The sequence below is a fragment of the Tachypleus tridentatus genome, chromosome 1 (assembly GCF_004210375.1).
Source record: "Tachypleus tridentatus isolate NWPU-2018 chromosome 1, ASM421037v1, whole genome shotgun sequence".
Lineage (NCBI taxonomy): Eukaryota > Metazoa > Arthropoda > Merostomata > Xiphosura > Limulidae > Tachypleus > Tachypleus tridentatus.
Window position 1 is genome coordinate 45,676,411 of NC_134825.1, and position 13,634 is coordinate 45,690,044.

A 13,634-nucleotide genomic window follows, 5' to 3' on the forward strand; every position below is an offset into this window, starting at 1 on the left:
CTGGGCTCGATGAAATCACACGGCCTCAGCCTATCAGTTGTTTGGAACAAATCTGGACGCAAATGGTCAAAAATTGTTTTAGTTTCATAAGACAGACCTTTTGGCCAGACATGCCAATCTTTGAATTTCTTTAATCATTGCCACAAAACAGCTCAACTTTAGTGGTATCAACTAAAGTGGTATGGTTTGGCTAAACAACACGAAGGAAGCACCGCATTTCCACTGTAACCGGACACAAAACAAGTTTGCCATAGACATTTGTCATGACTAGGCGTAACCCCAATTTTCCTTAGAAAAGACATGTATATGAAAGTGGTGTCATGTTAGTCAGGGTATGAATCAATATTGTTTCCCATAACGATCTTTATCTGTTACCTTATGGTACTATGAATAACTATGACCGTCACATTATAACGCCCCTACAGCTGAAAGGGCTAGCATGTTTGGTGTGACGAGGATTCGAACTCGTAACCCTCGGATTACGAGTCGAGTGCCTTAACCACTTGGACATGCTGGCCCATTCCGTCAGGTTGTTGCTTCCTAAAAACATAAATAAATAAATAAACTTACTCGTTTCCCTATATATATATGTGACGAAGCTGTAAAGCTGATTACACACGTTTATCCTGTTTTATATAATGACTGAAAGCACAATATTTGATATTTCAAGCTCGTTTGGATTAAACAAAAAAGCCATTGAACTTGAACTGCCAGTATAAATACCTGTTTGTGTACATATTACTAAAGGAAATTAAAATATATATCAGTTTGATTTGTATGTATACAACGAACAGGATGGGAAGGGATAACTCGTACACGTAAGACGGCCGAGTTAGAAAATTGGTTTGTATGTCTATATCAGCCAATAAGGTTAAATGAGCTTGATCTGTATATATGAGACTGCCAAGCAGGGAAGACTTGATTTGTTTGTATAGGATGATGAAACTGGTAAGGTTTGGTTTGTGTATACAAGATGGCCGACCTAGAATCATTAACTGCAACCATATCATTGAGCTCATTTAGATATACCTCTGAAAGTAAACGAATTTTTAAACAATTAACGATGATATAGGATGTAACGTTTCAAAAAGTAAATGATGAGCAAACTGATTCTTTTTTTTCGGGGGGAACAACAATACTGCGCATTAAGCTGTCTTCGCTCTGTCCACCACGGATAATTTAGCTCTGAATTTTATCATTGCAAGTTTGTGAACTTATTGCTGACCCAACAGAGGACCATTAATAGATCATCAGTAGCGTTTCATCGTAAAATTTTCATCTTACTATACTTTACTGAAACTAACAAGTACCCAGAATAATTGCTTTCACAATGGGCGTTAGCTTAATTTTCTTACGCAATTGTAACCTGTATAGATATATTTGTGTGTCTCTTACTACGAGGTTTAAGTAATTTCTGGTTCTTTTTACGTATGCTTAGTGGAATTGATTTCCATAACACATAATAATTAAGAAGAGTTATCTAATTTTTAGATTAATATACGCATATTATCTTAAACAGAATAATGATGCTATTTAGATTCAACAACACCTGTTGAGAGACTTCAAGTCCATGCCCACGGAATACATTAACCAAGTGAGTTGCACGTATACCATAATAACCTATTTGGGCTCAATCAAAGCTTCCGAGCTGTTTACTATTTCTAATCTAAAACATGATTCACTGAAAAGCAATTTTAAGCATTGTTTACAAAAAAAGTTTCTAAATGAAAATTTAACTTTTTTTATTTCACCACACCTGAGTAGTTCCTTCTTGGAAATAAACAATGACCTACGAATCTACTCTTGAGGGCTAATACTACTTTGAGAAAAAACCAAAAAACAAACAATTACAGTACAGGGCCGCCAAGAGTTTTCCGGACCAGGGGGTTATCATATACATACAGACCCCGTAATAAAACGCAACTTTCTGAGCCTTTTTCGTAGCAAAGTTTTTATTAGACTTTGAAAAGCCAATTTTGCGAGCTTTGGAACGGGATCCCCGATGACTACAAGCCCACGAGGTGTTCCCCCACTCTTATCGGCAGCCATCTTAGCGCCATAGCTCTTTCCAGATGTACATGGTATTTTACAGTAGAAATTAACATAGGAAGATTTTAATTTTTTTTTATATGGCCAGGTGGTTCCGGCGCTTGACTCGCAATATGAGGGTTGCAGGTTCGAATCCCATCCCACCAAACACTCTCGCCTTTTCAGCCCTGAGAACATTATGAAGTGTTGGTCAATCTCACTATCTGTTGGTAACAGAGTAACACAAGAGTTGGCAGTGTGTGGTTTGACTAGCTGTTTTTCCATTTAATCTTTCACTGCTAAATTAGGAACAACTAGTGAAGAAAATCCTCGTGTAGCTTTGCGCGAAATTCAAAACAATCCAAAAAAACTTTAAATATTTTTGCAATCTCGCAGAGTTAGTAATTTGCACGTGAGATTTTAAAGATACAATTCTACAGCTGATCAAAATGAAGAATATACACGGAAACAATGGGAGAACTAAAAGTACAAATAAATATATATTTACTTATACGTGAAGTGTAATATCAAATGTTTTGCCCCTCAATGGCACAACGGTACATCTGCGGACTTACAATGATAGAAACTGGGTTTCGATACCCGTGGTAGGCAGATCACAGATAGTTCATTGTGTAGTTTTATGCTTATCTTTAAAGAAACAAAACTAAATACTTGGGCGCTTCAGATATCTAGCTAACAATGAATCCATTCTCTTTAAAATAGCATCTGATCGTGGTTTACGTTTTCTTGGGATTGTTGAAGATCAGAAGCTGTCACAAACAACCAGATGGAGCAAATAATTTCATAGATTTACAAAGAGATTATTGGATGCAACATAGACAGTAACAGTTTCCGAATCTTTTAGTTTAACTACTTGTACCCAAATCCATAATTAGTAATACAGTGAATAAATGGAAGACTAAAAAGTGTGCTAATCAGAAATATGTAATTACTCAGAAGTCTACAAAAATGTTGAAATAAAATCAGAGATTTGTCAGTAAGTCTATCATATAAACGTGAGTTCAAGAATTGAGGCACAACGTCCACTGTACGCATGGATTTCTATGATTCTCAATTTTTCGGAGAATCTGTACTTCTAATAGATAAGGCTTTTGTTTTGAGCATCAAAGTTTTTGTAATGGATAATGAAGAACACATGGTGTGAAACGTCTACTAGTGATTCTTTGATTCAAATAGAGAGATATTAGTTTCACAAAAGCTCGAAGAAAATAGTGGTTATGATATTGACATACAAACTGTTAAGGGATATTGGGACTGATTTAGTTTGTAATATTTATAGGAGCTGTGATGCCTTGTCGCATAAGAACCTTCTGGATAACGTTGAATGACTTATGTGGATGGAAATGTATGGTGAAGGGCCATACCTTTCTTAGCATGATAATGTACTATGTATAACATGTGTTGTACCCAATATTAATTTGTAAAATATAAAGTTTAGATTTTGTCTTGGCTAACCTTGAGGACCAATTTGTAACCAACTGACTCACTTTTAGACGTCTGAAGACATTGTCTGGGTGACATAAAGAACAGTTTGGAAAAGTGTCTATGTCACAGATATAACATCATTAATGAAATTTGACTAAGTAGAAAAAAAGAGCTCATTACCACTTAACCAAATTATAAAAGCTGATTTACTGTCACTGTTTATTTACTATCGTGATCACGTTTATACTAATTATGAAGTTCTCTGTTAAATGTATTCAAAATAACTTACTAGGAAAATGTTCTCAAAGAACAGATCTTTTGTTATTTAACACTGTTAGCTTGGATGCAGCTAAAAATATATTACTCTTTATTTTAAGGTGAGTGCCAGAAATAGCCATTCGTTATCAGTCATCTGTGGAATTCTACCCAATTTCTAGTTTTAGGCTTGTTACCAATCTTTACTGCCCTGAAGTAACTGAAGAAACGTTAAGACTAACAAACACTAGCCTAACTGGCAAGAACCTTTACTCTATGACGTGGAGCGTTTCAATGAATAAGTGCGATATGTTGGTGCTCGATTCAAGATTACGTTACACAGTAAAGGAATGGAAAAAGTCAAACAAAATAAAACTACTTTCATTAATTTACCATGTAACATGTGCCCAATAATAATATTAAATCTCTATTTTTAATACGCCCGGCATGGTTAGGTGGTTACGGTGTTCGATTCGCAATCTGAGGGTCGCAGGTTCGAATTCCCGTCACATCAAACCAAACATGCTCGCCCTTTCAGCCATAAGGGCGTTATAACGTTATGGTGAATACCACTATTCGTTGGTAAAAGAGTGCCCTTGGCGGTAGGTGGTGATGACTAGTTGCGTTCCCTCTAGTCTTACACTGCTAAATTAGGGACGGCTAGCGCAGATATCTTCGTGTAGTTTTGCGCGAAATTCGAAAAAAAACATATCAAAACTATTTTTAAAAGTTATATGCCTCCATTTACCGCTAAGCTATTGGAGGAAGAAGCTGGATACAAAATGTTGACTCGCATCAATAATGTGTGACTCAGAGTGTACTGAGATATGTATAATGAAAAATTACGACGTAAATTCTTATGTTACTGATTGGGTTTAATGCATGGTTCCCAGAGCCTTCCTGCAGCCTCTTGAGAAACCCTGCAATTTGACTACAAGGTCTATTGAATCGCGCCATTGTGGCTAGTGAGCAGGTTCAAGGTTGAAGGGGTATTTCTTGGGATTCTGTATAATTAATATTTTTCCAAACATTACATTTACAAATCAGAGATAAAAGATAAAAAAAGGCTGGCGATGACTATGCGACTGGTGTCAGAAAGATTTATAAATAAACAAAAGCGAAGAATGAGATTGCAGAGAACAAGTTTATGAAGTCCAACCAAACACGCAACTTAGCTTTAGACTAAATATTCTTTACTCATAAAAAAATTAGATTGTATTGTAATATTATTACAATGTAAAGACTGTTCAAAATACTCCACATTTTAAAACGAACAGATATATCTGAACTCTCTCGGTGTTTTCTATATTTGCTATTATTTCTAACAAAGACACCGTAAATAATGGGGTCAACAATATACAGTATTAAACGTCAGAGGGCGCTATACATGAATGAAATATTATACAATGTTCCTATAAATGGTTTTGGGTGGTAGAATTTAGTTTTCTACAATATTTCAAATGCTAGGATGAGCTGATAGTCTCTGTCAGAAGAAGATGTTAATAACCGCCAAAAGTTGCTCGAGATTGACTCTGTAAGTATTAGATTGAATACTGAATAAAATAAAAAATAACGATGAATTTCTAAAATTTGTAGTTTGATAAAAAACAAGCCAGATGTTTGACTTGGTTTAAATAATTAATCTCAGTGCTCAATAATAGCAACTAAAAAAAAACAACGAAAACAAACCAAAAATTCGCTCTCTGTAAATGTAGAAAGGAGAACTGAATTGTGAAAAATCCAATTCGTTACAAATTGCAAAGTTCATTCAATAAATTTTCTTCTAAATACGTAAAACACAAAAGCTTCCGTTTTCAAATGAAAACATCGTAAATGTAGCTTGTGTAATAAATTACTTCTAAAACCTAACAGATGCTACTTCACAGTAAAATATGTTAAGATTTGAGAAGCTTCAACGAATGAAGTTAAAGGAATAAACAAATTAATTTTCTCTCCGAGAGGAAATTTAAACTTAATTTTTACACCATTTAATATTTAACTGTACTGATATTTTTGTGTTCATTTACTAAGTTGCGTACAAGTAATAAGAAATAATTACAGTGTCTAGTTTCTACAATAACACTAGTATAATCAGTTTTTGCAATTTGTTCATATTACAAGTGAGAAATTTCTATTCTGCGAAGTAGTGGGGACATGGCCATATTTTTTCTAGTAGAGGGCATGAACGTGAGAAATATCAGAAAAAATGTTTCGTTTTTATTTTGTGTTTCATTTAAAGCTAGGTTTATTGTTGCCATCACTAGCTGCATATATATATACAGGTTGTCCCAAAATAACGTTTACACTCTTTGGATCATTATAACTTGCTTTGTTTGTTGATTTAACAATGAAACAAGATATATATGATAGCCAAAGGATTTATATAAAGATTTAATATTGAAAGCAAGAGAAAAATAACAAATAAAATTCTTCCCAAGGAAAACTCTTCTTGGTTGGAATTGTAAAATGTCACAATTTGCTTGCTTCACTTCAGGTGTTCAAACTGAAATCCATTCTGCTCCAGACACATCTCATAACGGGAAGAAATGGAAGTGCACACATCAAATACCATCTCATCTGGTATTAAAGCACATTGTTCTACAATTGCAACTCTCAATTAGTCAATTGTTGCCCTTTTTGTGCTGTAAACTTTGTCTTTCAGAAACCCCCACAAAAAGAAATCCATGGGTGTCAAATCTGGTGATATGAAATTCTACACTTTCTCTTCGTCCAATTCATCTGTCTGGCATAGATGCAACCAGATAAGCTTTCACGTCGCGATGGAAGTGGGGAGGAGCGCCATCCTGCTGGAAGAAACATTCTTCTTCTCCAAATTGTTCTTGGATGCGTGGCATGACAAACTCTTGTTGCATGTTGAGATAATTCAATCCTGTTACGGTGTCTTGGAAAAAGAATGGTCCGATGAGTCCCCTAGCGGACAGACCACACCACACAGTCACTCCAGGTAAATTCAAGTGATGTTCCTCTGTAACATGTGGATTTTCTGTTGCCCAGTAGGTGCAGTTGTGTCGATTTATTGAGCCATTCAGCTTAAACGTTGCTTCGTCACTCCAAACAATTTTGAGTGGAAATTCATCATCGCCTGCACATCTAGCAAGATACCATTCACAGAACTCAACCCTTTGATCAGGGTCATCTTCATTCAGAGCGTGAACAAGCGAAGGGATGAAACTTTTGAATTGGGAACGCTTCAAAATGCGATGAACGCTGGATTTAGGGATACCTGTTTCACAAGACAGTTGGCGCACTGATTTTCTTGGAGAATTCAAAACATTATCAATGACCTCTTGCTCTCTTGTTGGGCTTGTTGATGATCTTTTTCGACCGGAGCGACACTTTCTCATATGGTGAAGAGTTTCGTGTTCATCAAACTTGGCGATGATGCGTGAAATGCTGGGGTGAGATGGCGCATCTATATGGAACTTTCTAGTAAAACGTCTTTGCACTTCAGCTTTGTTTTCGACTTTCCAAAAAGTTTTGAGAATAAATATTTTGTGCTCGATTGTAAGCTGATTATCCGCCGTCCTTGGACACAAGTCAAATGTGAAACAAATGAAACGGTTTATTAGCTATATGCAGTCAAAGAGTGTAAACGTTATTTTGGGACACCCTATATATATATATTACTGGTTTAAATGGATTGAACTTTTTTTAAGGGTGGGATGGAGAAGAGGGCAAAGTATATTAAAGAGAATAAAAAAGAAGGATACATAAAAAGTTGTTAAGATATTCCTGTAGACGTTCGATCAGTGGTAATATTTAAATAAACGGTGTTTTTAGGAATACTGACCATGAAATAACACGTGAATTGAAACCGTCAATAAATCATGTTCTTTGACATTATTAAGAGATATGTTGAATCGACGACAAACTACTACTCAACATCCGACAATTAAACTCAGTTGTGAATAGCTTCTTAATATGAACTGTGCGACTGAAATTGCTAACGGGATACACTTACAATTTACGAAATACATGCAACTCTTTATCTTTATACATTTATAAATTTACAAAATTAATTATTTTTGGCCGATATTATATATTAATTAGAGACTTAACCAAACAATACTTTTTGGTTTAGGCCTAGACATTAGTTATTATTGAGAATTTTACACTTAACTTTAAGGTAGTTCGTTTGTTTTAGAGCAAAGTCACATGGAGCTATTTGCTATGCCCACCACTGGGAATCAATACACGGATTTTAGTTTATAGACTTACTGCTGTCTCATCAGGTTACGCATTTTAGTTAATAATGTTTCCATCTTAAACTGTGGTCAATAAAATTGAAAATCGAGTATACTGTAAGCGTAATGTTTGTGTGTGTGTGTTTTCTTACAGCAAAGCCACATCGGGTCATCTGCTGTATCCACCAAGGTGAATCAAACCCCTGATATTTGCGTTGTAAATCCGTAGACTTACTGCTGTACCAGTGGGGGACATGTAAGTGTACTACAAATTATTATTCAAACCAGTCAGTTAATAGAAAATTAGATTATATTATAATAATTCATCAGTAGAATATCTTCTTTTCCTGTTCAAACTGCCGCCCCGTTGAGTAATTATATATTCTGCTTGTTGCGTCTCTAATGTAAAAATTACAAAACAAATGAGCGAAATATTTCTTTTATTTTCTACGTAAAATATAAAAACATGACCAATAATTAGTGGATTAACTGTAACACTGATGATGCTCGTGTTAGGAGTAATTAGAGGGATTAACTGTAACACTGACAATGTTTTGTTAGTAGTAATTAGTAGATTAACAGTAACACTAATGTTAATGTATGTTAACTTAATGTTTTTGTATTTCGCGCAAAGCTACACGAGGGCAATCTGCGTTAGCTGTCACTAATTTAGTAATGTAAGACTAGCGGGAAGGCAACTCTTCGGCTATTTTTTACCAACGAATAATGGGATTGACCGAACATTATAACGCCCCAATGGCTGAAAGGGCGAGCAAGTTTGGTGTGACGGGGATTTGATCCCACAACCCTCAGATTACGAGTCGAGCGTCCTAACTACCTGGCCATGCCTAGCCTGAAACTCTTTAGCAAATGTATAGTAACGGTTTCTAAGTCATGGGCTTTTATTAATCAATGTTACAGATTGACTTGAAATGTTGAACAGAGCGTCTTTCAGGTGCTTAAAATTAAAACGTTAGGAATATTTGAAAGGTAGAATTTCATATATTAAAAATATAATGATTCCTTATCGATGGTAGTGTTTTGTTATGAAGGATTCATTGAAGCTGTTTACTACTCAAACTTTCTTTTCTAACGTTCAAATGTCAAATTAATTAGCATGAATGGTATTAACTATTCAGCAACTTCAAAATCAAATTATGTATTTGGAATGACATTAAATCATCTCTCTCACACACTTACAACGCTAAGGTCAGGGGTTCGATTCCCCTCGGTGTACTCAGCAGATAGCCTGATGTGGCTTTGCTATAAGAAACACACACTCTCACACTCGACACTCGCTCATACTTCAGTATTTCTATCCTTTGTTGATAGTGGACCTTGTAAATGAATCATGTTAAAAGGTAATAAGCTATCTCGTTATGTCATGCAAAAAATAATTCTTTAGTATTGTATTTGAACATCCGCATACCTGAGTAAGTATGCCGAGGCTTAAAGTATTGAAATTCTGGAAGCAACGTTTATTTTTAAAATATATGTATGTATTTGCTAAATGTTTCTGCTCATGGTTGCTGTAAGAAAGCTGATGAAAGTAGTTTAACTCTTTTGTAATCTTAACTGAAGACCTGTTCTAAACAGGAAGTTTAAACCAGCTCGTGAATTTGGCCTGAAGGTGTTCGAGCCACGCCATGCCAGGGGCAAGTCGCTTGACACCTGGCAGTGAATGAAAGCAAGCGGATGATATGAACAATCCGCATCTGTTAGTTTCGTCATGGCCCAGATTTGTGGCGAAAGAATAAAGGAGGCGACAAGGGTTGAGCTTTCCTATAAAAACCCCGGGTGCTGCAGGAAGGGTATATCAAACCATTTCTCAGCTCACGTTCTGAATTATCCAAATTTCTGGAACCAACATGCTCAAGGTAAGTTAAAAATGGTCACTGTTGTTTTAGAACTTCAGTAATATTCTGAAAGCAACTACCCACACTTCAACATTCTCATTAGAGAGGTGTAACTTTGTATTTCATCATTATATTCATGATTTAAACTTGTAGAAGTTTAAAAAGTTAAATTGTGGCCAGTCTTCACTGATAACCAGAAATATATTTAAAAACAGTCTCCCTGATATTAGATTATATAATAAATTCAAAATAATTTTGAAAATATTAACTATCTTTTTACCTCTTTTTGACATACATTCTCAAGGATATTAGTTAATTAAGAGCAAAGTTTGACTTCCACTATTTCCAGTATCAAAGCTGAATTTACGTTTTTCAATTGTTTTTATTGTGTATAAGTTACCTAATTTTACTTCAGATCTTCCTATGAATTCCACAAGTGCCTTCTTGCTTTAATGCGTATCGTATGTAGAACTTTAAGGAAAACTGTAAAATATGCGAGGAATCTCAGCTAATCATTGTTTAGTAATAAAATAATATGTTAATGTTCACGTCTGTGATTATTTAAGGAAGCTATTTCTTTTATTGTTCAGTTCATAACTGAATGAACCTTTTTTTCTGCCCTTACAGATTTTCGTCCTTTGCCTCACCGTAGCATGTGTTTTTGCTCAATACGCCCCTCAGTATGGCCATGCTCCACAACCCCACAAAGTTGTGAAAGTCATCGCTGCTCCAGCATACCATCCTCCTGCCTTCGAGCAGCCCCCCTACCAGCATGATTCCTATGTAAGCTATAAGTTATACCATATAGACTTAAATGTACTTTTCTTATTTCTTCAAGATAAAATAAGTAAGGGTAGAAACTACTCCTAATACGTTCACTAATTAAAGTACTGTGGGATGTTTCCCTTCACGTTAACTTTGATATTAGAAATACTTTGAAATATTTTTGGTTTCACAATTCTTAATTAAATTATTTTATATTAAAATATACCTCTTTAAATTTGTTATACACCTAATAACTTATTGTGAATATTTTATTTGCGTCTAATAACCTCTTTTGTATTATGGGTGAAAACATGATATGATATTGGTTTTAAAACCTCCCCAAAACATCTACGGAAGGACACATCTGTAATTTTAGTTTATTTGTTTGTTTAAAACAAAACAAGAATAGTTCGGCCTGTTTCACACGTTTAAAAACTTGAATGTTGATCTTATTGAAAAATTCGACCATAATTTAAAATCTCATCTCTTAAATAGGCCAAGCCTCAGCCATACAACTTTGGTTATGAAATTCAGAACGACTATGGAGATCGTCAATGGCAGCATGAACAAGGTGATGAGTATGGAAACAAGCAAGGTTCCTATGGTTACACTGACGCTTATGGAGTCAGCCGCCAAGTGGAATACGTTGCTGATGAGGGCGGTTTCCGTGCTAATATCAAAACAAACGAACCTGGTACTGCAAACCAGAATCCTGCTGACGTCAACATCTATTCTGATGCACCCCCTGTAAAGTATGATGTTCCCCAAAGGGATACGCTCCCAATAACCTTGGATATGCCGCTCCTGTTCCGAAGATCGTCAAAACTGTTCGTCCTGTAGCCTTCGCTGCTGCTGCTCCTGCTTATGGCTATGCTCATCCAGTTGCTTACCCTTATGCTCGCCCTGCCCTCTATGTTAAACCAGTGAGGGCCTACCAACCTTATTGAAAATCAATAATTTGAATACAAATTTTCTTTATATAATATAAAGTCAGATGGACTGTGGCAAAGCGGCTTCTTAGAAGATGTTTTTTTCTCTGTATAGTTCCTGGCTTACTTCCATAGAGGACGCTAAAAACGTCAGTGGGAGAAGAGAGTTATTTGTACAGTTTTTATTTTTTGCTTTATGTTTTTATCTGCCTCGTTAATTTCATTTGCTTGATTTCATAAACATTATCACGGGTAAACTTTCCGAAATTCTATTAACTTGCATATCTTTTTTGGATGCTCTACATATTTTATAATAAAATTTTGTTTTCAAAATATAATTGTCAATGTGTGTTTTTGATGAGCATTTTATAAAATTTTGTGTAACACATAAAAAAACTTAGTTTTATAAACAGCTGACTTTAACAAAAGTTGTGATACTAGTTACTAATGAAGAATCCCCTTTTATTTTTCAGTTTCACTTCTTTATTTTGTAATCAACGAACAAAGTATCTATCCCCAGTGACGAGAAAAAGTTTAAGATAGCTTATAAATTTGAAATATTTCATGGACTTTAAAAATACCAGTTTTTTAAAACTCTTGGCTTCACTTAGAATCACAGTTCTGAACTACTTACACTGTCCACCATGAAAATTATTTGCTGAGCAATTCAGTCACGCTAAGAGCTACTCAACAATAACATACGGTAAATCTACATTTTTATTATTTAAGTTAATGATAGAGTAATTAATTCCTCACTATTTAGTGAAGAACAGTCTGCTTACGAAATAAAATTTGACATTAACACTATTAATATCTGTTCTCCTGTCATTTCAAAAGTGTTTGTTTTAAAGATAAGCACGAAACTATACAATGGGTTATCTGTGCTTTCCTCACTAGGGGTATCGAAACCTAACTTATAGTGTTGCAAGACCACACATAATGTGTTTTGCTGAAAGAAAACATACAAACACTACGGTTGACAATATACAATAGATATGATTATTATTACCGATACACAGTCAAATCTTACAATGAATAAAAGTTTAGAGACATTCAAGAAATATAAATAAACAAATAAATAAATAATTAGAAAAAATTATACCCCTATAATGGACAGAAGTGCCAGTTGGGTTTAGACTAGTACTGCAACCGAACCAGTCATCATTTTCGAAATTTAACTTTTGACGAACCCGGCATGGCCAGGCGGTTAAAGCACGCAACTCATAACCTGAGGGTTGTGGGTTCGAATTCCCGTCACACCAAACCAAGCATACTCGCCCTTTCAGCCGTGGGGGCGTTATAATGTGACGGTCAATCCCACTATTCGCTGCTAAAAGAGTAGCCCAAGAGTTGACGGTGGATGGTGATGACTAGCTGCCTTCCCTCTAGTCTTATACTGCTAAGTTAGGGACGGCTAGCGCAGATAGCCCTCTTCTAGCTTTGTGTAAAATTCAAAAACCAAGCCAAACTTTGACAAAAATATTCAAAGAACAAAAACGAGCTGAAAGACACTGCAACTTTGTTATAGTTATATAAGAGTGGTTGTAAGTAGATAGATCGATATATATACATATACATTTTTTTCGACTGTGAATTAATACCTTTACTGTTACTCGAAGTCTTCAGAATCGATTAGAATTAAAATGAGTAAGGTTTGTTTTTGTTGTTGTTAAGGGCAAAGCTATACAATGGGCTAATTGTGTTTAGCCCACAATTAGCATCAAAACATATATTTTTGTTCGTAAGACTACAGGCTTCTCTTGGAGCTAGTGGATTGTAAAATTAGTAAGAATAATTGACTTATTGTCAGTTAGGTCGTTATACTTTGTCAAATGTTGTTGTTTGTTATAATGCACAAAGCTACACAAAGAGCTATCTGTGCTTTGTCCACTAAGGGTACCGAAACCCGGTTTCTAGTGCTCAGACATATCACTGTGTCACTGGAAGTCTTATCAAATAACAAAAGATGACACAAATTTGATTATCTTGTAAACTTTTTTCAACACTTTCTTTACAAAAGATTGCAAAATGCGCGTCACCACATTAGAAGCCTTTTGTGTCATTCTTAGTAAGATTGTATGAATGTGAATGGATTTTTTATAGAAACTTCGGATTGGATTAACTGATAGTCGTATTTTATAATTCTAATT

At 35.2% G+C, this 13,634-nt stretch overlaps 1 protein-coding gene across 1 annotated transcript; it reads left to right on the forward strand.

Annotated features, from left to right (window-relative positions):
• Positions 1–9,659: 9,659 nt before the first annotated feature.
• LOC143248240 (uncharacterized) lies at positions 9,660–11,803 on the forward strand. The gene is made up of 3 exons (XM_076496682.1): positions 9,660–9,811; positions 10,418–10,573; positions 11,051–11,803. Exons 1-3 carry the CDS (start codon positions 9,803–9,805, stop codon positions 11,393–11,395), a joined length of 510 nt encoding a protein of 169 aa, XP_076352797.1. The 5' UTR covers positions 9,660–9,802; the 3' UTR covers positions 11,396–11,803.
• The last annotated feature ends 1,831 nt before the right edge of the window (positions 11,804–13,634 follow it).

What these genes read in the sequence shown, in the direction of transcription:
- LOC143248240 (XM_076496682.1), top strand. An exon ending in CCTACCAGCATGATTCCTAT is followed by an intron (nt 10,574 to 11,050) that starts GTAAGCTATAAG and finishes TCTCTTAAATAG; the next exon opens with GCCAAGCCTCAGCCATACAA.